Source organism: Trematomus bernacchii, unplaced genomic scaffold, assembly GCF_902827165.1.
Source record: "Trematomus bernacchii unplaced genomic scaffold, fTreBer1.1, whole genome shotgun sequence".
Taxonomy (NCBI): Eukaryota; Metazoa; Chordata; class Actinopteri; order Perciformes; family Nototheniidae; genus Trematomus; species Trematomus bernacchii.
In genome coordinates this window covers 10,308,657-10,333,933 of record NW_022987547.1, presented here as the reverse complement: position 1 = coordinate 10,333,933, position 25,277 = coordinate 10,308,657, and the positions used below count along the sequence as shown (strand labels likewise).

General features: G+C 41.8%; 1 protein-coding gene across 4 annotated transcripts; it reads left to right on the top strand.

Moving 5' to 3' along the window:
- Positions 1 to 480: 480 nt before the first annotated feature.
- pik3r1 (phosphoinositide-3-kinase, regulatory subunit 1 (alpha)) lies at positions 481 to 24,195 on the top strand. Of its 4 annotated transcripts, XM_034123168.1 has the most exons (15): positions 481 to 708; positions 2,385 to 3,026; positions 14,174 to 14,266; positions 14,411 to 14,484; positions 14,755 to 14,887; positions 15,494 to 15,695; positions 16,039 to 16,121; positions 21,448 to 21,649; positions 21,731 to 21,911; positions 21,996 to 22,121; positions 22,209 to 22,351; positions 22,449 to 22,625; positions 22,723 to 22,797; positions 22,891 to 23,061; positions 23,523 to 24,195. In XM_034123168.1, the coding sequence occupies exons 2-15, from the start codon at positions 2,690 to 2,692 to the stop codon at positions 23,710 to 23,712; spliced, it is 2,187 nt and encodes a 728-aa protein (XP_033979059.1). In that variant the 5' UTR covers positions 481 to 708; positions 2,385 to 2,689; the 3' UTR covers positions 23,713 to 24,195. The 4 variants fall into 4 exon arrangements, with proteins under 4 accessions (XP_033979059.1, XP_033979056.1, XP_033979057.1 ...); XM_034123165.1 differs by lacking the exons at positions 481 to 708; positions 2,385 to 3,026; positions 14,174 to 14,266 and having other exon boundaries at positions 14,411 to 14,485; XM_034123166.1 differs by lacking the exons at positions 481 to 708; positions 2,385 to 3,026; positions 14,174 to 14,266; ... (2 more) ...; positions 15,494 to 15,695; positions 16,039 to 16,121 and adding an exon at positions 18,663 to 18,942 and having other exon boundaries at positions 23,523 to 23,712.
- The last annotated feature ends 1,082 nt before the right edge of the window (positions 24,196 to 25,277 follow it).

Genomic DNA, 25,277 nt, shown 5'->3' with positions numbered 1-25,277 from the left:
TTGTGGATATTATCTCACACATAATGTAACACACCAGCTATAGTTTATGGTATGAAATTAGAAAAAAGACAGGAGAAGCAGGCTATTCGACAATAGTTGTTGTTCTTCATATATCCTCTGGAAATATTGTGTATCACATAGTTTACACTGTAAACTTTGTAAAGTGATATCTTTACATTGGCCTCATTCTTATTGCTTTGGATGCTGTGAAAATAATCCCCGTCGAGTATGAGAACAGATGATAATAAAAACCAAAAGGACTTAAGTATACATTGCGTGCAGAAAGTTATGTAATTTCCATAGGTGTTTCATGCGGTTTCATGTTGCGTGCAAGGGTACATTGAAGGAGGAGAGTTCCCCTACTAGCGACAATCTGACTGGTCGGATTGACTGATGTTAATGATTGACAGTGACGCTGGCCAATCAGAGGCCATGCTTTGTCTTGCCCCTTGTTGGCCGCAGGGGCGACGTTCAAGGGAGCATTTTGTCCAGGACGGGAGAGACGTGCCGTTATGTCGACAAGCTGTGGGTTGTAACAGTTTGTTCTGCCTGTTAAACCGGATTTAAACGCGAGTGGAAGTTCTATGTTTTAAACCGTCCTGATAAAGGATCTGTTTAGGGTTGCGTTCTTTCGTAGTATATCCCGTATAAACTGCTAAGTTTACCGAAGTGGAAGAGGATCGTTGGATGTGGATCCATGCAGACTCGGTATGTAGTTACTCATGACAAGCTCGATCACTTGACAGCAATTGGCGAACTAGTTGTTTTAAGAAGAAGTGCTAGTTGTTATATCAGTATATTTACCTTAATCCAGTTTGGTCAAACTTAGGTTACTTTTTTAGCTCTGCGTTAACTTGAAAAAGCTTTTTCCAATATTGTAATGTTGTTACATTATTATTAATCTAATGCAATTCCTACTTTACTGTCGGTGTCATGCATATGTTAATAACATGTAACTCACAATGGCACCTTATAGCAAACTCTTATCTTCCAGAATGAACGCTGGCCGATCGTGTTAACAAGCTGACGTTAGCATGTTAGCTAACTTAGCTCACAGTTAATCATCCTGCTCTCTCGACATTTTTTTCTGCAACGTTACTGTTTGACTCTTTTAAAACACAAGTTGCTAGTATATCTTGCAGCCCTGTGTTTTCAAAATCCACAAGTTTGCTGGCAGCTTTTTGACCATACAAGAGATGTTACTATGTAGTAATTATCAGTGGTGTAATGTAACTAAATACATTTACTCAAGTACATTTTTGAAAGACTTGTACTTTACTTGATTATTTAAATGTGTTGCTACTTTGTAGTTATACCCCACTACAACTCAGAGGTAAAAGTGTATTGTGCTCCACTACTTTTTGATAAATAATGTGAAATATAATCAACACTTAAATCAGACTTTAGTTACACCTGGAGTAAATTCACAAGCTATCCTGCAGTATACAAAGTCATTAAAACTAGCTGCACCTTTACCAGCTTTGATAACAATAATAAAAACATATAATACATATTATTCTGAAATGGGCCAATCTGCATAATGAGTACTTTTACTTTTGGTACATTAAGTATATAGATTCCAATACCTTAATCCATTTACTTGAGCAACATTTTGAATGCAGGACTTTTACTTGTAACAGAGTATTCCTACACTTTGGTATTTCTACTTTTACACAAGTAAAATATCTGAGTACTTCTCCCACCTCTGCTAGTTATATAACAATTGCAGCGTTGAGAATGTAAGCTGTCACGGATCATGCTAACATTAGCAGTCAAATGTTGGCTGAACAGCACAGATAATGTGTGTTAAACACATCAAGCCAGAAACTGTTAAATGCAGCATGTAAAGAAAAAAGCTAATCACTATTTGTGTCTGCATCAGCAAATAATGTACTGTCGGATAGTCATTGTGTTCTCAGATGAACATTAGTAGTGCAATGGGACCATACACCATTAAATCATAAACAATATTACTACATGATTAAACAAAGGTGGCTTAATGGTTCACTTCATCAAAAAATATTGCCCTTTTTCTTCAAAGCAAGTATGATCTGCCACCAACTTACCATGTGTCAAAGTATAGTTGCAAAGGTAGTATAAAGTAATAATATATTTTAAGTATGTGCTAAAATATTAGCCTGGTAAAATACTACAATTCTTAAAAGTGTTGTGTATGCTTAAAATGTAGGTTTGGCCAACTATAAAGTATTATAGTACTCTTATAAGTATTCCTACCACCACAATACAATCCTCAATAACTTTCCTGCAGAACTCAGTTAAATGTGTTATATCTCATTAAGTACATTTTAGATGACATCTGAGCATTACATACTATAATTGTCGTATGCAATGTGTTACAAGTGGTCTCCACTCTCACTTTACAGATCTGGATAGTATTCTGAGGATTGCAGCTGCAGGCCATGTACTGATGGGTACATACTGTGAGGTGCCACTCCAAGAGAGCTGCAAATCATTCAGAAGAGACAGGAACTTTGAAAGAATGAAGACAAGCTAGATAGTGTTGTCTCCCAAGAACAACCAACGTTTTCTTGGTATTGGTAAATGTATACTCATACAACTATTTGTACAAGCAAATGTGTACCTGGACTGAACACATACTTGGAGAAACCTGAAAAGTAACATTTCTGGTTGAATCTTCGAAAGCACTTCTTGACACAAAGAGATCAATATGAGTGCTGAAGGATATCAGTACAGAGCGCTTTATGACTACAAGAAGGAGAGGGAGGAGGACATCAGTCTGCATGTGGGGGACATCCTGTTGGTAAGCAAAGGAGCCCTGGTGGCCCTTGGGTACACTGATGGACTGGAACAGAGGCCAGATGAGATTGGCTGGCTGCCAGGCTTCAATGAAACCACTCAGGAAAAGGGGGACTTCCCTGGGACATATGTCGAGTTCATCGGAAAGAAGTGGATCTCTCCTCCCACCCCCAAGCCACGGCCCCTCAGACCCCTACCTGAAGCTCCAGGCGTCTTCAGGGTGGGGGGGGACTGCGACTCAGAGCAAGGTGAGTTTAACAGCACAGCACTTTTCCACATAGAGCTGCAACCCACATTTTTTTCATTACTGATTTTTTACCACACAATTCTTTACTGGATTAATTGTTTGGTCTTTCACTTGAAATATTGAGATAATTAGATTATCAAGATTGTTGCAGATTCATGATTTTTTTGTTTCAGTTGATATTACATCAGCTATCATTGGTCAATATGGGGTTTAGTCTTAAAGCCCTACTTTCTACTTCTTCAAACAATAAAAAATGCTAAGTAGACAATAATTCAGGCCCCTTTCAGTGTCTTTTTTTCCAACATTTTTCACCTTTCCAAACCCTCCACTGACTACTTTGAAGTTTTTGATTTACTGTGCTACTACAACAGTGGTAGACATTCAGGAGTTCATGTTTTGTGGCAATAATCAGTCTACTCAACTGCTGTAATCTAAAACAAGTTTTCATTGTTCGCTTGCCTTGGGTGTGAGCTCCATATTGCCATGTTTGCAATTTGGTGTAAACCCTCATCTAAACTCATACATTTACATACATTTTCTTGCATGTTTTCAGTTTGTGTATTTCTCGCTCAGCTAAAGCGCTTTAGTTTTGTTTCTCTGTGACATGAACATTTGGTCACAAGATAACAGTGAAGCCCATCTGGCACCATGTCATCAACTGACCCCCAACTCATATTTTGTTGATTGAAAACAGAAACAACACACATAACCGGATTTGGGTTAACAAAGTGTGAGAAACATGATGAACTAGCAGAACAGTTGCTGTCTTTGACAACAAGTGGCTCTGCCCAGAGCTGTACAGCTGCACTGGATGTGAACCACGCTCAGTCCCAGGGGACAACATTGGCATTGATCCAGGCTATAGAACACCAGAGCATATCAGCCATATGTTACCAGCTGGTATCATCTACGTTTCTCCAAAAGCACCATCTATATTTCCCTTATCGGTGTAGAGAACGACGATAAGATCACTATATACCGGTCATTAGGACAAATTGCTCTGAAAGCCTGTGGAAACAGTTTGGCTAGCTTCATCAAGGCTGAATAAAAGGCTTTCCTAGATCTTCAAAGTTGTCTTGTTTACTTTGTTTTAGTTTGTTAACTGATCATCAACATTTTTCAGGGTTGTGTTATGATTTACTTAGCAAGAACATAGAAATACAGGACTTTAGCTCTAAAACTAAACTACTCGTAAACCCACTCTGCCTCATTTTCACAAAACTATTTACAAGAATTTTACAATAAACAACTTCATTTAAAGCTGTTTTTCGTACATTCCTGACGTGCAGAAAGCAGTGCGCAGAGTTAAGCAGACACAAAGGTATGAATGACAATTATTTCACTTGGTGTGAGAGGGCAAATAAGTCTAATACACTTCCTTAATGCAAGATAACTTGCTAAGGGTTTTACGTGGCATATAGAAGCACCAATTATTGCTGTACTGTAGTTTCTTCTTTTTGGCAAGAGATGTAAAGTAAGCTGTATTTAGCACGTTGCGTTCAAGTTCCGTGCGTTTAAAGATATTTGCATATAAAATTACCCTTTTTGAAATCTGAATCAGCGTTACTGCTCATGCCACAACTATGAGCTGCAATTAAAAAAATGTGCATCTTTTTAAAGACGCTGCGGCTTGCTCACCTAAAGAGCAGCTGTATCTGCCAGGTTTCCAGTTTCTGCGCTTTGTGGTGCGATTGTGACATTCTTTGCTGTGGTGTGCAGGCTGAGCGAGGAGCCGTATGAAGGGGGCATGTGTTAAATGGCTGTGTTGTGGTTGAGTGGCAGCGCTGAGCCTGGAGCGAGTGTGAATGTAGCACCGGGAGAAGAAAAGTCTCTGTGTCCTGAGCTGTGGGAGACACAGGGAGCGGGGGGGGGGGAGAGAAGGGGCCCCTAGGTTGTGGGTAAGGGAGAGAGAGAGCCCCTGTGCTTGCTAAAGGGTCCGTGTGAGGGATGGTGTGCAAAAGGATCAGGGCTGGAACGGGGCTGTGGGATAGGCAAAGGGGTCGATGCAGGCGTTAGGGAGCAGGGGGGCGGGGCGGTGGGTGGGACTCGGGCTCTGCGTGCTCAAGGGGGCTTTGAAGAGGCGCTCTGCGAGGAGGCTGGGTCTTGTTGCTCCCAGAGTGTTTGTGATTTATTACCCACCACCAAGGGATCTCACTCCCTTCCGCCTACTTCTTAGCTTTTTCTTTTTCCTTCCGCCTCCCCCTTCTCCCTTTTTTTTTTTAATGTTTTGATAGTTCCTACAGTCAGCTCTGGAAGGGGGGAAAGAGGTGGAGAATGGAAGGGCCTCTCCTCTCCGAGCCACAGGGGTTTACATGAGTGCAGCAGATGTGGAGAGGGTGAGGGAGAGAGAGAAGAGGACCGGGCTGGGAAACTATTCCGCCTAATTCCAGCTCTCAGCCTTTTTTTTTTTTTTGAAACATTAAAGTGTTGCTCCCTCTCTGGGCCTCTCAGTTGAGAGAATATATATGTGTTAAGGCCCGCCAAGAAAAAGGAACTCGGAGATTGAAACCCAGACCTCAAGTAGACTCATTTTCCTATTCGATGTATACAGAAACATAGAACTGATTTGAAAAAGGCGGAGTTTTTCCTAAAAGTTCAACTGTTTCAAAACAAGTTTGATCAAATCAACGGGCAGAAATTCAAAGCTATAAAGTCAGACCTTTCTCAATTTTGAAAGTCAAGTTGATGATGGCACTACATGGTTAAACAAAACGTTTGCGTGCAAAACTGTTGAGCAGCCAGTCTGAGAGCACATTCTTCGAAATGTTGGAGATAAAGGTGTGAATAAGTGGTTGTTATTTCTACGTGCTCTCACATGGTTCAACCTTACATGCTCAGTCTTGTTTAAGGAATGATTTGATGCCATCAAGCTTCATCCTCACCTTTTTGTCTGAGGCTTATCATGTAACAGTACATTACACTACTAACAATTCAATTTCACTCAAACATTTTAAACCTCTCTGGTGAATATGACTTTAGTATGTTGCAAAAGCCGATTATTCTTTGTAAATAAACTGCCTTTTTCATTACGAGTAAAGGAAAAAAAAGTGGATTAAATCATCATATATTTGTGCCATAGACGTATGGAACATTTAGGTTGAGGAAGGAAGAGAGCAGTCCATACAAAGGAGACGTTAGCAGGGAGAGTTCTTAGAAAAGCTGGAGATTGACATGATGCCTCTGGGCCTCTTGTACTTGGCCGAACAAGTGTTGTATTGAATAGTATGTTCTTCTATTCTAAGAATTCCCTTCTCCCTTTTTTTCTTAATTGGGCATGTTGCAACCTACCTTTGGATTCACATTGGTATGCAGTTCACTTTTTTTCTTCTAGGAAGTACAATCACATATCAGATAATCCATCAGTGTGTGACAGCAGCACAGAAGTTTCATTTGCTCCGATGTTCCTCTGTGGGCCTAAAGGCAGCTGGAGCCAGGAATGTGTTGGCGCTTCTTTGGTGGAGGGCTGCGCACAGACTGCATGGTAGACTGATTTGTAGCTTTGTGATGAATCAGTATTGTGCTAAGTGCTGATTGCAGTAACTTGGTGCACAATGCAACCGGACAATAAATGGTCTGCACACTGAATAGGACCCCAGCGATTGCTGTTTTACACTGTCGTTGTACATGCTGCTGTCCCGAGGCTAATTTTAATATTTTAGTTTCATTTGACTCTTTTAGTTGTAATTATTAGCTTGTGATATTCCTGGCAAAGGACAAAAGCGGTAGTAACTAATCCACCGCCCCCTGAAAATTGGACAAAAGCTAAAAAATATGAAAAAGATGTTGGGATTTACACAACTGAAATGCTGTTAGTGCCTGTAACTAGGGCTGCAACTCATTATTTGTTTCGATATACATTTATTGCCAAGACAATAGCAAAAATGCCAATCAAAATGTCCAAAATAACAATATGACAACTATATAATCACAAGAAGGGATTTCACAAGAAAATAATATACGAATATTGAGTAGTATACCAATAGCAGTGACATTCCTTGATTAACCTTATATGTGCTATGGTAATAATAAACAAAACAATAAATACAGTGATCTTCCACACACTCCTTTGTTATAAATATGATTTCCCTGTTGCTTCACTAATCGATTGTTCTCTATCTGAAAGTCTAAAAAACATAGTTAGCATGTCAACAATTAGATTTAGACCACATTAAAACCCAAAAAAAAAGCAACTGACCAATGCTCGGCTAATTTGAGTATGTAACAGAAGAAGAAGAAGATATACTTTATAGGGGTGTTGAAAATAATCGTTTCTACGATGCATTGCGATGCGGACGTGGACGATTCGGTATCGATGCAGTGACGGAAGATAACCGATTATAGCGTAGTAACGTTGCTTCCTGATTTTCCGGCCGCGGCTTTGCTATAACGTTTTTTTTTCTGTCACTTTAATATCAAATCGGTCGGTGACGCAGAGATCAGGGAACAGACGTGACAGCGGGACAGTGGCACAGCAACACCAAACACGGAGCAGTCTGCTTTATCCACCAACACAAGAACACCAGTCCAGAACCAACAGCAGAAGGACCCGCTCTGAATCACTCCGTGTCGCTGCGGCTCAGAGACACAAGGATTTATGTTTTTCAAAAATAATCGCGTTACAATCATGTCAGGTTTTTGGTGGATTTAGTTAAGTCTTGGATTGCAGAGTATGAATGTCCTCTAGCAATTTTCAGACGATATATACGTGTGTAAAGTTTGTGAAGGCAGGAGGAAAAAAGCTTCCGCGATCACCGTCTCCTCTCCGTTCCTCCAAACCCCGCCCCTCCCTGAAAATAATGAGTGACAGGCTGATAGTGACCCGATAGAAACTTTATTATTCACTTAATCACTGATTGAGATATAATGAAGCTAACTTAATCTCATACATTCATGGGATTTATGTAACAGTAAGACAGAGAATGTAAGTGTGCACCCACATGCAGTATTTTTGTTTGTATATGCTATTGTAAATACTCCTGTTGTCTGCTGTGTTCAGACTCAAGTCCTGTGTGTGATGCCACATTCAGGACATTCAGTGTCCTTTTTTTAACAGAAGACCGTTGCTAGAAGCTGCAGCTAGACTGCAGAAGTATTAGTTTTTTGTTTTTGAGGATGGAACAACTTCACACACAGATACAGGGAGGCTAGACCTATACAATTAATTTATTTTGGTTTATAAATTAATGTCAAGACATTTATGTTAATGATTTCTGAAGCACTTTCTAAATAATAAAAAGAGAGTTCATATGTATTTACTGCATGTATGCATTGATGAAAAATAAGCCATGTGCAGTAATATAGAAAATTGAGGATGCAACGCATTGGTATGAATCGTGATGCATCGTGATATCGAATTGAATCGAATCGTTGACAGGATAATCGTAATCGAATCGAATCGTGAGACCAGTGAAGATGCACAGCCCTAATACTTTATTCATCTCTTACAGGGAAATGTCTTTCCCCACTTTGTTGTCTTTACACACATTACACACACAGGGGAGGATATACATGCACACACACAGAGGATATACATGCACACACACAGAGGATATACATGCACACACACAGAGGATATACATGCACACACACACAACCACATGCAGATAGGAGAGGTGGCAGAGCAGAGAGGCTGCCGGGTACCCTTCGGTTCCAAGACCAAGTCCCTACAGACCGAGCCACTGCCGCCCAGTGAGGTTATCCTGACTAAAATTGTGAGAGAAAAAAATGGTGACACATCCTCAGATGCTATAATTATATACACATTTTTAGAAAATGAGTTTCTATTTATTTATGTGAAAGATGAGTAATCTAACTCCAGGGCTCAATACAAGTAACACTGTTATTATCTCTCCAAACTGAACAAGTGTATGAATCCAGTGAGATTGTGTGCAGAGACTGAAGTCTGAATTGGCAAATCTTCTTACTAGCATGTCTGCTAGCAGGATTAAGAAAGAGAGAGAGAGAGAGAGACAGGCTGATGAAGAAGTGGATAAGACAAGAGGTGAGATTAGGTAGAGGCACAACGTCAAGGGGACCAGAAAAGGTATTTCAAATATGTCCTGTATTTGACAGAGAGGGAGACGAGGTGGACGAGCTAGTGGAGCTGAATACTGAGTGAGCTTTGTGCTGTGGAGTAGGCGTTGTGTAATGCTTTGAACAAGGTAGATGGCATCAGTTATTTTAACCAGCTTTGGTAAGGTTTCTGTAGTTTACAGATTAGAAGTTACACTGTTAAACATGTCAAACGTAGTGCAAGAAGTACAATCACTTTATCAGGGTATTGTCAGGTTTTACATTTGATAACTCTTTATTATTTTTCTGACAAACACTGGTCAATGAAGCTGAAACGTCCTTACAACTTAAACCAGGCTCTGCACTGATTACTGTCGAAAATGATTCATAATTGAAAAACTGAATTTAATTAAGATTGGAACAGAGCAACATAATTCATGTTTTCTATATATAAGCTATTGTATAGAAACGAATAAATATATATCAATTCATCACCAACATTTGGCTTTGACTCTTTAAAATATTCACATAGTTTTCTTTTCAAAACAAGAAATAAAATGACATTGGATCAGTGCATAACTCACACCTGAACATCTTTTAAAAACAATCGCAGATGAACACCTTCACAGATTACTTTCACTTAAAGTTTGACCATTTTTTAAATGTAGTAAATCTAAGTCTCCAGTCATGGCATTAGAGAATATATATATCATAATATAATGACATTTGATGTGATGAAAAATGGACAACCAGAGTTGTTTATCTTATATAATAAAAACAATAAACCAAAAATGAATATTATTCGATGCTTATGTGTTTGACTGCAACTTTAATGTAAAAGAAATACCTGAAAACCAATCTGCATTGTGGGAACAGCTAGGAAAACATTACTGTCTGCATTCTGAATATATTTATTTAAGGCATTACATATGTACTCTTCAGGTAGTAATTGCCTATTAAAGGTGTTGGAAAGTGGGCTTTTAAAATACTGATTCACAGTTGATTGCACACCAGGAATCTGTGGTTATTTGTGTAGGTGTTGTGACTCATTGATGGTCCTTCCTCTATAGGGTTAATTGTCAGGCTGTAGCAACAGGCTCCTCATTGGCTGTTGCTCAGCCTCTGCACTGCAGCTTCCTTCCTGCAGGAGGAGACATTGCCTGCTTTCTTTTGACTTCCTTCAGCTCAAAGCTTGTATCATTCATTGACTTCTAGAACATGCATGTTAAAGCATGTTAGAGCTTCACTTCATATTTGTTCATGTTAAATCTCATGTGTTTTCTAAGTTGTTGAAGGTCTGCACCCTCTCTTATTAATTACTGTACAACCGACTTTTACAGGAAAAATATGTGACATGTTTTGTAATATAATGCACTATTGCTCAATAATGTGCAGCCATGTGTCCCTTGGTTATTGCTTTTTTTACTGCCTAGCCCCGGTTAGACCTTTTTCAGACAAGATGAAACGTATAACTTGAAAATGCTGGTTACTCGAGTAGACCCTCTAAATGTATCCAAAGTGTGTGCTATCTTTAGTTTGTCGGTGGTGCCACACGCCTGTCCTGCCCACAGTCTGCAGTTTGTTCGGTTCAGACATACCGTTTCAGGCTGGGATATTGCCCCCCCCCCCCCAACACCACAGCAGCACTAGTGGCAGCTGCATTGACTTCCTCAACCTGTGGTTCACTGACTGACTTGCTGAGGCCTTCTGGGATATCATGCGAAGCTCTGCTAAACATGCAGGCTTGTACAGACACGTCCAAGGGGCCCCTATCTCCATATTCTCCTTCCCAACAAAAAAAAGAACCATTGAAAATGAGAACAGTGTCTCATGCAGTGTGTAGACCCTCTGCTGTTCTAAATAGAGCAGGACAACAGTAACATTGTGCTATTACTGTAGTAGCACTGCAGTAATACACAGATATTTAGTGTGTTTGTGGCATTGATTATACAGTCAGGTATTATAATTTAGCTGCTAATGCAGAATTTCAGCTACCCTTAAGTACTTGCATAAAATACATCCAACTCATGCACTCTGTAAAAAGTTAAAGAGATGTGATACATTCTGCTATCTATATACTTCAAAAATTATTATCATTGAGTAAAGTAACTCAAAAACTGTTTCTAAATGATTTGTGTGTATATTTGAACATGTTCCCATTGGCTCTGGCGAGTATCTGCATGTTGCGCGCTTGATCTCATGCCAAGCCATCTCAGAAGTCATCACCGATAGCTCGAAACATTTCTGCCATATCTTGTCTGCTACTTGATACAACTCCATCGGTGCTGAAACTGAAATCAAATCATTGACAGTACCAAGAAGCAACTCTATCTCCAGGTCACCCCGTGTCAGTCATAGGCCATCCACAGATTACAGATTGTGAGTAAATAAATAAATAAACCAAAAATACTTCTGGATCTCTTTTGACAGGTGTTCCCGTTAAAGAGTTACTAAGAGCTACTTGAAACATGCAAGGAAGATTTATTTAACCTATTGTTCAATATGTGGCTATTTAATCCTAAAACATGTGTTGAAAAGTCTTAAGTATTCACAAAATGCCATGCTTAAAACCTCTTATGTCAGAAATCTTACCTTTTTTAATAAAACTAGCCTTAGGATGTGGCTTTGGGCAATTTTCTTTGATAAAACATTGGATATGTGGGTGGGTTAGAAGTTTAAATATAACTTCAGCCTATGAATCAATGTTCTCAGAAAAAACATTGGCTGTAGAATGGCAGCCGTGTTAGATATCTTGTCTGAGAGAAAGGTTACACTTCCAAGGTGTGCGATGGCAGGGCTGCGTGTCTCGTTCTCTATTTAGGGAAACTCTGGCGTTCCATCTCGGAGTTCACTGCTTCTGAGAAAAACCCCTCCCGCTCTGCAGTTCCAATAATGTCTTCCAGATGACCAGTTGTCCTACATGGAGTTTTGTGTGTTATGTGGTTAGCAAGGACTTCAGTAATCCAGTTTCTTCACACGCAACATGCCAGCCTGTGAGCTGCGCTGGCCAAAGAGGATGTGGAATTGGATGAAGTGGTTCATTATTGGCTTGATTGAACACTCTGTGGTGGAGGAGGGTAGTTCCTCTGTAATGACTAGCATGCCTGCATCAATGGGACCAGTGGATTCAAACATTTTAATATTTTTTAAGGTAGAAAGGAAGAAAAATATGGTTACTATAAAGGGATCCATTCATAGTTTCTGAACATTTTGAATCTGCAGACTCAGTGTTGAACAGTTGAGCCTTTCAGAGAAATACCCTTTCAAAATACGCCTTTGCAAATCCAAATAAAATCCCTGCCAACCCCTTCAGCCTTTCATGTCCACACCTGGGTACAAAGTTCTAAAGGAAATATAAAAAAAAATCTCGGGCCTGGCTTACCTCATATCACAGGGTATTTGCTTCTTGGTCCAGCAAACCCTAACTTCAGTGCTCAGCACCTCCTGTTGAATCGGGCTGTTGTAAATACTCACCTTCTACTTTTGAAGGCTGTCCTTTGGTCTCGTACCTGCTTCCTCTTTGAAGTTCTGAGTAGTTTTTAATTCATACACCTAATCAGCCTTGGCTGGCTCACATGACTTGCAGCCCTAGCCACATTTAATGTGAAAGCACTTCTGTTCTTTCATGGTTTGCAAGATATTTTGCATGTGTAAGTAAAAGATCTTAGGCTTAATATCCGAAACAGTATTTCCTCTGACCTTGATTTCATTTAGCTTGAGATGCTAAAAGTCATCCGTAAGCCACATGATTTAAAATGTATTTTAAATGTCATACACTCTTGTAGTGTAACCAGCTTATCGACAGAAAAATATTTGGCAGTTATTCTGTATTTTATAAAAGGTGATCATTTATTTTAAGTAATTTATCAAGAAAAAACATTAAAGGTTTCACAGGGCCAGCTTCCCACCCATTGACAATTGGCACACATGGTTAACAAATTCATAATGTATCAGAACTAGGGATGTGAACGATTAATCGAATATTCGATTATTCGAAATTATTCAGGTATTCGAATATGAGTTATGAATATTTATATTAATTTTTTCTTTTTCTTTTTTTGGGAAGTTGATTACATATTATCAAATTGAACAATTCAATGTATACGACAGTGCCATAGCTAAATGTGTTAGGTGACGTCTAAAGGTGTGTTTTGCTCCGCTCACCGGTCCCTCACAGCGGGCAGAGCTGCAGGTGCTGATCTCTCTCTCTCTCGCGTCCGGTCCATCAGATCTAGGTAGTTCTAGCTAATGATATGCCTGCTGTCCCTGCCTACACGCAAATCACGCAGACTCAAACCTCATCTTATGCCCAAATGCGGCGCAAATGCGCTCCGCAGCCGTTGCGAGGTTCCGGCGCTAACAGTTCATGAGCGTGCTCCCCCGCCCCCTGTCAACACTCGCGACACATGAGTGGCCAGCCTAAACAACAATAAGCACTACTTGGCAACCGTGTGTGGCGGCAAAGTACATAGACATTTTGACAGGAGAGATTTAGTTTTGCCGGTATTCAACATATTTGACCAGTCATAGTCCGGTAATTATTTACACTCTAAAGAAGAGTCCTACACAACAGACATGGCGTCAAAAAGGAGTAATGTGTGGAAATATTTCGACCAGGTTAGTGAGTGCGGTGTAGAGTGCACACTATGCCAAATTAAACTTATATATATAATATACCTTGCTATACCCGCAACCTCCGTTCCAGCTGAGAGGGTCTTCGACAGCTGGCCTGATTGTGAATCGCCTCCGCACATGAAAGCTGTAGGCCTATAGCTGTCAAACTGTGATCACCAGTTCAATACATTTGACAAATTCGACATGGTTTCTATACTTATTTGAACATGTATTTATTTATTTCCAAAAGTTATTGAAAAAAATTGTTTCGAAAAAAAATGTTAGACATTTTTTTTTGACCCCATTTTTTTTTTATAGGATATGTACATTTCGGTTAACCGGTTAACCGTTTATTGGGGGGTCGAATATTCGAATATACATTGGCTTTCAAATTCCCATCCCTAATCAGAACATGTGACACAAGACAGCATTGACACAATTAAAACTAATAGTAGAAAGCACTTTCTGCTTCTTTTTACAAAAAAAGCACCTTTTTTGACAATGTGTTGTTCCCTCCTCCAGGTCTCTGCCTGCTGGACTTGACGGAGCAGTTTTCTCTCCCAGAGACGAGTCCACCCATGATGGCCAGACTCATCGAAACTATTGAGAACAAAGGTAAGCTTCACCACGGAAACAGTACTTTAAATGTCCCTTTTACCTCTGCCTGTCTTTGTTAACCACATCTGAATGTGCATTTATGACCAGATAGTTTTCTCATTTTATAAATGTAATGAGTTTTGTTTCTGTGATTATCTGCAGGTGTGGATAACCCCACTTTATATCGAACATTTACTGCTGGTGGTGGACTTGAAGTCAAACCGTATTTTGAATGTGGTAAGCAGCTTTTTTTTTGTATCAGCCTTAAGTCAGTAGTTTTCCAATAGTTGAATGAGGAAGAAGAAATGTCTCACAGGTGCAAGTGTTGATGACGAACAGAGATAACAGTGTGAGGTGACACAGAAAGTACTTTGGTTTTCATGCATCCATGGTTACATCTACGTATGAATCATTTCGTTTGCGGTTTGCCCAAACGCCAGTAATGACGTATTTCACTTTGCACAAAGAGTTTCTAGTTTTTAAACGTGTGTTGTTTTGTGCTGCAGACCCCCCCCTCAGCAGACCTGGATCAGGTGGAGCTTCCCATCCTGTGTGACGGTCTGCGCAGGTACCTGCAGGACCTCCCCCAGCCCATCATCCCCACTGCAATATACGCTCAGATGGTCCTCACTGCCAAAGGTGAGAGCAGAGGACCCCCGCACAAATGCAATTATCATTTATATTCTGCACAGAAAAACAGAAACACTGATGACATGAATGCACTCTACCCTGCTGAACATTCAGTTCTTTGAAAACAAAACCACAAAGCATTGTCAGTACCCTTTAGACTTTCATTTTCTAACCAAATGTGCTTTTTTCCCTTCACAGTAATTAGTGCATTACAAGTGTATTTTGTAACTTTCTCCATAAATTAGTTTCCGTTTGTCTTTCTTTGTTGCAAGAGCAGACACACTTCTCACAGCACACACTGTTCTGTAGCGCTGCATTCTCGTTCTGTCACATGGCCAGAAACAGGATATCTGAGGTTAATAGGAACTAAAACAAGCCTGAGCGTTTATCTCTTGCATCTGTCAGCAGCCAATCACCTGCCAGTGTACCTTACGCTCATTGTCAACCACAATCTCACTGTGGTTTCATAACCTAACTGCACATGACACGCTTTTTCCACCGCTTCATTGTTTAAAGAAACACCTCTCACTTTACGCTCCACTTCGACTCAGGCAGGAACTGTCTTTTTCACATCTGTCTAACTGACCTCTCGGCCATCCTCATCTGTTTCTACAGAGGTGGTGAATCCTGAGGAATGTGCTCAGCTGCTACGTCGCATCGCCAGCGCCTCGACCCTGCCTCCCCAGTACTGGCTAACCTTCCACTGTCTGCTCAGGCATTTCTCCAGAGTGTGCCAAAACGGGTCCAAGAACCTGCTCAGTGCCAGAGCCCTGGGCGAGATCTTCAGCCCTGTGCTCTTCAGACAGCAGACCACCAGGTGGGTGTCAGCCGGATGGGGGCAGAGACAGACACTCAGGCAGCGACAGACAAGTGTGCAGGCTCAGTCATGCAACACTGAGACACACACACTCTGAAACACGCACACTTCCAGACACTCACACATCAACACACTGTCAGCAACAGTCTGTTAGGCACTCATGGGTTTAGCTGCGCACAGATATAGGTTGGAGCTTTTCTACTTACCAGCTGTGCTGCGCAATTAAAGTAGCTAAGCCTGAATTGCCATCCGATTGAAACACAGAGTAATCAGAGCAGCAGAGAGTCACCTGGGCTGTGAAACTTTATCTAACTTGCCTTTTTTGTTTTTACACCCTCTGCAGTTGTGAACCCAGCTTGGAGGCCCACATCAAGATCATTGAGGTTCTGGTGACCAGTGAATTGAGTGAAAGTCAGGCGGCTCCAGGTAGTTACCACCGTCATGCACAACGTTTCAAATGCTGTTGCTTTTTTTTTTGTTCCTGCTAGAATAATATTGATATATCTAAAAAAGAAATGCAAGACTGTTTAGCATTGCACTGCTGCTGTTCGATTTGTATATTCTGCAGGGACTAGAGCTGCAGAACATACACTGAACACCCTCAGACCTGATCTATTAATAGCTTAAAGAAAGAGTGTTGAGGCCCAGGGGGGGTACACTGGAGGTAAAATACTGACATTGTAGGGCAAGTTAACTACTTTATCGTGTTTTAACTGAAACACATTCCCTGATGATCATTGTTGCAACATTGTTGAACTGTTTGAATAAGGTCTACACTGGTTCTAAAGCTTTAGCTGCAAACAAAGGTTCCTTGTGCTTGCAAATGATCGTGTCAGATATAAACCTTGCGGTCGGTTCTGAAAGTTCATGACATGGTACAATGATTCCATGGGAAGTTGTCTAATACAGAGTACAACATGTCCTGCTAGTGTTGATTTTGGTTTCTGTATTCTTTGTGTGATGAATGTTTGGTTGATATTGAACACATGGCCCAGGACGTGTGTAAACTGATGAAATCTTGTTCTGGTGTTCTTCACAGGGGAGATTCTTTTTTTTCCCGGGGTGATGTTATTTTGTAATATGTCAAACACAGAGCTGCACAGAGTCATTTTTCATGGCTGGTGCAGTGGTGGTCTGCACAGATGAAGCTGGCCTGGGTGTGTGTGAGTGAAGTGCTCTGCGTGGCACAGTTATGTTTTTACAGTGCTAGTTAAAAGCACCATCGTTGCTGGTCCGGAGGCCCAGGACTGGCTGTGGCTGTTTAAACATTTTATTACCTGTTAGGTCTATTTATAATGTTCCTGTGCATGGGCCACTCTCAGCTGTCAGTAATTTGCACCTGCGGGAGCATTTGGCACTGAGATGGATGGATTGAAGGGCGGGCGGGCGGGCAGGCGGGCAGGCGGGCAGGCGGGCAGGACTCAAACCCTAAAACACTTTTTGTTTGTTCTTGTAAACACACACACACACACACACACACACACACACACACACACACACACACACACACACACACACACACACACATATTAAAACAGGACAAAGTTCAGGTGTGCCAAACTGGAATAATCTACTTGCCAATGATCCAGTACTCTGGTTGCCCAACCCTATAAACCTGTCATAATTTTAGGTGGTAAAGTATTATGACATCGTTTTTTGATGAAGACATTGATGGAAATTAAATTAGTACATTTGCTTTAGTAATTATAATACTGATAATAATGCATTTTATTTATATAGGCGCCTTTCTAGGCTCTCAGGGTCGCCTTTCAAGATACAAAACACAAAACATCAGCAGAAAATGTAAACAATGCAGTGTATACTCATAAGAACAGAGGAGTGTGTTGAGTAGTGATCTGTGGGTGTGTGTGTGTGTGTGTGTGTGTGTGTGTGGTGTGTGGTTGTGTGTGTGGTGTGTGGTGTGTGTGTGTGTGTGTGTGTGTGTGTGTGTGTGTGGGTGTGTGTGTGTGTGTGTGTGTGTGTGTGTGTGTGTGTGTGTGTGTGTGTGGTGTGGTGTGTGTTGTGTGTGTGTGTGTGTGGTGTGTGTGTTGTGTGTGTGTGTGTGTGTGTGTGTGTGTGTGTGTCAGCCATTTTGTCTACTTCTGGAATTGCTAATGTGTTGCTTAACTGTATTGTCATGACGACCAGTGAGTGCTTACAGAAATAGGACACATTTTGACAGGCTGGAATTTTATTTCTAAATGACATAATGTGAATCTCCAGGATAAACGTCCAAACCAGGACGCCTTACAGACCGCAGTGCACATGTGTTAATTTGTTTATATTACACTATGGGATCCTAAAAGTGTGTGTGTGTCTGCGTGTGTGTGTGTCTGCGTGTGTGTCTGCGTGTGTGTGTGTCTGCGTGTGTGTCTGCGTGTGTGTGCGTGCCTCCTCCCAGTTACTGCGTGCCTATTTTAAGTAAGCGACAAAAGGCCCACTTAGATTTGGTTGGCTGGAAAGTGGGCCTGCTCCACAGAGCACTTCTTGTTAACCGAGGGCTGCCTCCAGGTCCTAGGGCCTCTCTCTCTCTCTCTATCTCTCTCTCTCTCTCTCTCTCTCTCTCTCTCTCTCTCTCTCTATCTCTCTCTCTCTCTCTCTCTCTCTCTCTCTCTCTCTCTCTCTCTCTCTTTCTCTCCCTCTCTCACCTCCTCGCCCTTTCTCCCTCCGTCCGCCTGGATCTCCACATGTCCTCCCTGCCTCAAAGTGCCCAGCTCAGCAAATATTTGAAACTTTGCAAGTTAATCATAAGACTGAACTCCCCCTGCCTCCTCCTTTACAAACAGAGGGAGAGAGAGCGAGGGAGTGACCAGAGAGACACGCACACACACGCAGCTGGCAGAGTGGCTGCTCTGACACCAGCTACCCCTAATCATTAACTATCTGCCTCAGAGCGAGCAGGCCTCGCACAGCCCACAGAGAGAGAGAGAGAGAGAGAGAGAGAGAGAGAGAGAGAGAGAGAGAGTCAGACCTGTACCTTACTCTCGCAGCAGGAACTCAGTCAGTCAGTTAGACAGTCGCGTGTTGCACCTGCCTCACGGAGAGCGGATTACCCGGATTTCATTAAGAAGCACATAAAGCTGTGACCTTTTCTTAAAGAATTTTTTTTAAGTAACCTAAACTATGAAATGGAGCTTTGCTGGAGGACTTGAAAGTCACTCTGTTGGATGTAATTTACCTTTTGGGAATAACAGCGAAGTCGTAAAGAAGAGATTGATGATTCAACAAAATATGCACAACTCGCAACGTAAGTCTGATGTTCTGTGTCTTTGTATGTGAACCTTTTGTCATTGTCATACAAGAGTAGAGTGGTGTGTTTCAATACTTCTGCCTTCAGGCTATAATGAAAAGGGCCCGGAAGATTAAGAAACAAATACTATAGCTGAAGAAAAGAAAAGAACAAGAATAATATCTTTTGTATTATTTAGCCTCCAGTCATAGTTGTCAGAGAGCAGTTTTGCCTTTGGCAGCTGCTGGTGCTTTACAGTTTGTAGCTATTCTCACAAACTGCAAACAAATCTCTAAGTTCTCTCTGAGGGAAGTTGCTGAATTCAGTGACAATGTTAAATATTCAACCATTATCAAAAATGTATGTGTTGCCACAATAGGGAATGTTTATGTTCAGTCAAATAACTATTTCAAACCCTACAGAATATTTTCCTTGATTTTCCTTGCACTTCTTAAAGAAAGAGGCATTTAGGTCACAGTCTCTGGCATTAAAACATGTTTTCAAATCCACTTGTATCTAGTTATTGTGCTCAGTTTAGCTACTTCTTAAGTTATTCATGAAGAGTCCTAACAACGGTTCCTCAGTTGAACCTGGCAGGACTGCATTCCTCTTGAATCCTTGTACCTTACCAAGAACTGGGCCTATTTTAATTTCACTTAGGAAATCAGTGGAGTTATCTCTGTCATGCTGAGTGTCACGCTGTGGGATTACAGGCGTATTTTGGAGCTCTGGGTGCCGCTGACCGGGCCAGGCATTATAATTTAGCTGCGTACGTGCTGCTGCAGCAGAGCTGGCTTTGTCTGAGTGCCAGCAGTGGGTCGGACTAAAGCTCCGCACGACTCACGCAGAGGGGAGGGGCCGAGCAGCCTGCAGGAGAGAGAGCAGCTCACAGAGAGGGAGAGAGGCACAGAGGAGCAGCATGGAAACAGGCTGCAGGTCCTTTTCTTTCTGCCAGAGAAGAGATGCTGCACAACTGCTTTTTCAAACGGATGCATACTAGGACGTAAAGCTGGACGCTGCAGAGCGAACAATGCATTTCTTTCCATTTAGTTGCAGTGTTGTTAAGAATTAAAGCAGGGAGTATAAAGGCTTTCAGAATGACCTCATCACTCTCCGGAAATGAAAGATGCAGGAGTGGTTGGTGACAGACCCCCTGGATGTGATTGGCTGTGGTAAGTGATGTAACACGTTACTGAGCAGGCTGCTCTAAACGGTTTTTTAACTGGATGTTGAGATTGTGATGTCAAACAGTCTTATTTGCCTCTGTTTTTGCAGTCAATGCGATATGCAAGCTGTCTATCTGTAGAAATGTGTGGATCTAATGTAAGCTACGGGTAAGACTGGTTTGTCCACAAATGGGTTTAAGACCAAGATTATTTTCTAGTAATCTGGAGAGGAAATGTGGATTCAAAGGCAAATGTTCTGAGAAGCGCAGCGGAAACCTTGAGCTGTGGTTGAGTTGGTAGGCTGCATTTTGCACAGATTGTTAAGCTTGGCTTTTTCTGCCATGTCACAACTGTAGCCAGTGCACAGTGCATGTGTTCCCCAGAGCGAGTCCTGAGGGTCGCTGTAGAGAGGCTGTGATGCAGAGGGAGTGAACAAAGGCAGTGCAGATTGTGGGTTAAAAATAGCTCTCTACCTTAGCTCTGCTACAGCTAACCTCACTGTGGAACTATTAGCTTGTGAGCAGCAACCGCAGGTTGAACATGTACTTTTTTTAGGGTCCACAGCAGTGGTTAAATGTTCCATCACGTCACGAGAAAATCACCATAGATACAATGCAAATTAGACTCTTGGTGCTGCCTTAAACTGCAATGGGAAAATCATATTTAATTCTGGGTTGTAAATACTGAACTATGATACATAACTTACACAATGTGGTTGTCTAACACTAAAGCTGGATATTTGTCGGATACTAAACCTTGAAGGGGAATATATTGGCAGCTCAGTATTGACAACATTCTTTAAAATGCATTTTAACCTAATTATTTTCTGTTTCATTTTTAAATGAAAATATACCCGTGTAGCAGTATAACAGATAGGCATCATTTATTTGCTAATACCAAACGCTGTTTTTGCAGCTGGGACTATTTATAGAAATGTCCTTTTCTTGAATGAAATTCATTCTCTCTGACTCATTCATCATTCTCTGACCCCCCCCCACTGCCTCGCTGTTACCGCCTCTCCCCTGGCAGCTTTTTTTCATCCCTGTTAAATCAATGGGGAAAACAGACGAGTGAACGGGTCACAGAGCTAGTGTGTGGTTCCCAGCATCCTCCTTACGCTGGACAGAATTGAATGTAGTGGGTCTCAAATTTGGTATCCAGTTGTGTTTCTGACGCTTTAAAGAAGGGCAAACAAATGCTTTGAATCGTGATCCACAGCACCATTAACACCGCTGCTAGTTGACAGAAAATCAATAATTGAATTCAAGCGGAGACCCATTTCATGTGAATGTGCTCCAATGCAGGCTCCAATCACGTTTCAGTAAATGAATATCTATTCTATTTTCTCTCCTCACAGCTCTACCTCCAAAACCACCCAAGCCCACAGCTGTGACTAACAACGGTATGAACAACAACATGGCGCTGCAAGACGCCGAATGGTACTGGGGAGACATCTCAAGGGAGGAGGTCAACGAGAAGCTGAGGGACACGGCGGACGGTACGTTCCTGGTGCGAGACGCCTCTACGAAGATGCACGGAGACTACACTCTGACTCTGAGGTGAGTTTGAAACCATTTCCTCTTATCTACCAGCTTCTATTCTATTGTTGGAGGTCATTCAACACGTTTTTTCATCTACAGGAAAGGGGGAAACAACAAGCTCATTAAGATATTCCACCGGGATGGGAAGTACGGCTTCTCGGACCCTCTGACCTTCAGCTCAGTTGTGGAGCTCATCAACCACTATCGCAACGAGTCGCTGGCTCAGTACAACCCCAAACTGGACGTCAAGCTTCTGTATCCAATCTCCAAACACCAGCAGGTAAGGCGGCAGCTGAGAGTGGAAACTGGCAGCACTTCAAATGCTTGAATTCAAACAATTGAACTGTCTTGTCTCTGTTCTTAGGATCAGGTGGTGAAAGAGGACAACATTGAGGCCGTGGGGAGGAAGCTCTGCGAGTACCACCAGCAGTACCAGGAGAAGAACAAAGAGTACGACCGTCTGTATGAAGAATACACCAGAACATCACAAGTGAGTGCAATCCAGAGTCAGACTACCATCCTAAACTTTACTGCAACATTTCCACAACATACACTAATCCTGTGCCTTCTTCTCCAGGAAATCCAAATGAAAAGGACAGCTATTGAGGCGTTTAATGAAACCATCAAGATCTTCGAGGAGCAATGCCAAACACAAGAGCGCTACAGCAAGGAGTATATTGAGAAATTCAGGAGAGAAGGCAACGAAAAGGAGATCCAGAGGTAAGAATACATCACTCTGTGCCACGGACAAGAAGGGATTGTAGCACGTAATAAAAGATGGATTGTGTTGAAATTAAACGTCATTATTGCTTTTTAGGATTATGGGCAACTACGAGAAGCTGAAGTCCCGGATTAGTGAGATCGTAGACAGCAAGCGGAGACTGGAGGAGGACCTGAAGAAACAGGCTGCAGACTACAGAGAGATCGACAAGAGAATGAACAGCATCAAGCCCGACCTCATCCAGCTCCGCAAGACCAGAGACCAGTACCTCATGTGAGTACTCTGATCAGCTGCTCCGGGAACGTTAAACTTCCCTCTGGGGAAAATCAAATTGGATCTGCCCTGGTTTCTAATGTTCGCTCTGTTGCAGGTGGTTGACCCAGAAGGGAGTCAGACAGAAGAAGCTCAACGAGTGGCTCGGAATCAAGAACGAAAACACAGAAGAGTGAGTATCTGTTTTACTTTTGACAAATGAACTGACTGTAAAAATGTGTTCCCTCATAACTTACACCTGTGTACGTTTGTTTTGTTTTTCCAGTCAATATTCGATGGTGGACGATGATGAAGACCTTCCTCATCACGACGAGCGGTCCTGGAAACTGGGCAACATCAACCGGCTGCAGGCCGAGGCGCTCCTCCAGGGCAAGAGGGACGGAACATTCCTGGTTCGAGACAGCAGCAAAGCAGGATGCTACGCCTGCAGCGTTGTGTACGTATCTATCTGTGTTCCATACAGCTGCTAGTTCACAAACTGTAGTCAGGTTCCTCCCTCTGCATACCCAACATTATATTCCTATGTTCATCCCAGGCTCATACGATGCTCGAGCAGTGTTTAGGTAGGACATTCAAGTGGGTATGGTCCATATCCATCGTCTGTTTTGTCACTAAAAGGGAAGATATTGACTTGATTTGTTCAGCAAACACTGCTGGAGCATCATACTAGCATCAGATACATTTTGGCCTACATTTTTCCATAATAAGAATCCCCCCCTACATTAAAAGCAATCTTCTAACATCTAGAATCAACATAACATTTGTTTAATGTAGGTCTGAGCACCTTATTATTGTTCTAAGACTTGATGACGTGTTTTTAAATAGCGAGTGGTCAGAAAGAGCGCTTCTGTTCCCCGCAGAGAGAACCGAGTGTGACTGTGTTTCCTCTCTTTGCAGTGTGGACGGTGAGGTGAAGCACTGCGTCATCAACAAGACCCCCTCAGGTTTTGGTTTCGCCGAGCCGTACAACCTCTACGGCTCACTGAAAGAACTCGTACTTCACTACCAGCACACGTCTTTGGTCCAGCACAATGACTCTCTGAATGTGACGCTAGCGTACCCCGTTTACACCCAGCAGAGACGGTGAGGCCCCGGCTGTTTCCACGGACACAAAGAGAAGGCCTCATAGAGAGTTAAGAGATACAGGTCCTTGGACTCCATGATTTAAAGAAAAAAGAGGCTCTGTTTGCCTGACCCAGATTTGAAATCGGAGGAAGAGGCTCCGTTAAGCCTGAAACATTTCAGTGACTTTGCCCGACCACGAGCCTGAGGCCAGTCTGAATGTAGATGTATTTCTCCGTTGCTTTTTGTGGGAGCACAGAATGGAGAGTAAACTGCTGAACTTTCTGCAGCTGAGGACGTTTGAGGCCTTTTCCTAATGGTGCTTGTTCTTTTTCAAAGCTTTACCAGCCGGGAATGTCTAATCGCAAAACAGATGAACTCCTCAAATGGAAGTGTACTCACCGGCCACGACTTTGTTTTTCCACTCTCCGTTTTATTTTCCTTTAACGTCATATTTGTGTTTGTGTTTGTGTGTGTGTGTGTGTGTGTGTGTGTGTGTGTGTGTGTGTGTGTGTGTGTGTGTGTGTGTGTGTGTGTGTGTGTGTGTGTGTGTGTGTGTGTGTGTGGTGTGTGTGTGTGTGTGTGTGTGTGTGTGTGTGTGTGTGTGTGTGTGTGTGTGTGTGTGTGTGTGCACAAGTGGCTGTGAGTGAGTGAGTGTGTGTGATTGTCCATGTGACCAAAACTCATAGAATCAGGAAAATGTGTGGCGTCAGGGGGATGTGTAACACGTTTGCTTGTGTTAACTGTTCAGTAGCAGACCATGGATCAGCTGATAAATGTAGCAAAATGGCACTTTTTAAACAAAGTTTAATTTTTTTTTTGAAAAAGACTCCTATGGACTTTTATGAGAAGAGCAGAGAGGACGAGGCGTCTGCATTGTGGTGCAGAAGCAAACTTGATCTTTACTGTGGGCAGGTGAAACTATGAATGGACTCACTATTTCATGTACATATGTGAAAAGTCATGAATCAAAGTGCACCATACCAAAAAGGATCAGTTCCTGTTTAGTTATATTCTGATCTGCTATGCAATTCTTTCTCCATTATTTCTTCAGAACTGTGTTTTATTCTGTTGCAACCCACGATATAAGCTTGTTTTATTGCTTGAAAAGTATCTTTTCCTGTGTAAATATCCAAGAGGATATTTTGTGTCAAAATGCCAAGGTACGGTAAAAGAAAAACTGCTTATGGCTTTTAAAATAATAATAGCAAAATACACTTTACTATAAATTACTTTAACAACTGGTATCAAGATGGAAAAGATGAGTATTTTATTTTTTTGCTTCAAACTAATGTTCTTCTCAGGCAGAGCCTTTTGAGTGTTTGAGCTGCTTCAGTCACAAATACTATTTCTTACAGAGATACTTGTAGTTCTCTGTTGGACGGACAGAGAGCACTCAGAGAACGGGATGATGGGATTGTACAACCCTTATCTAACCATCACCACGAAAACAGCAGTATAGATTTATTTTCTTATAAAATATATATGTTCCCACATGAGAATATATCAAAGCAGACTGGTGTTTTCAACAGATGGATATTGTTATTAAAAGATCGATTTACATTGTCCACTTAGTATTTTTCTGTATCA

What these genes read in the sequence shown, in the direction of transcription:
- pik3r1 (XM_034123168.1), top strand. Translation starts at nt 2,690, where the DNA reads ATGAGTGCTGAAGGATATCAGTACAGAGCGCTTTATGACTACAAGAAG. An exon ending in GGACTGCGACTCAGAGCAAG is followed by an intron (nt 3,027 to 14,173) that starts GTGAGTTTAACA and finishes TCCCTCCTCCAG; the next exon opens with GTCTCTGCCTGCTGGACTTG. An exon ending in CGAAACTATTGAGAACAAAG is followed by an intron (nt 14,267 to 14,410) that starts GTAAGCTTCACC and finishes GATTATCTGCAG; the next exon opens with GTGTGGATAACCCCACTTTA.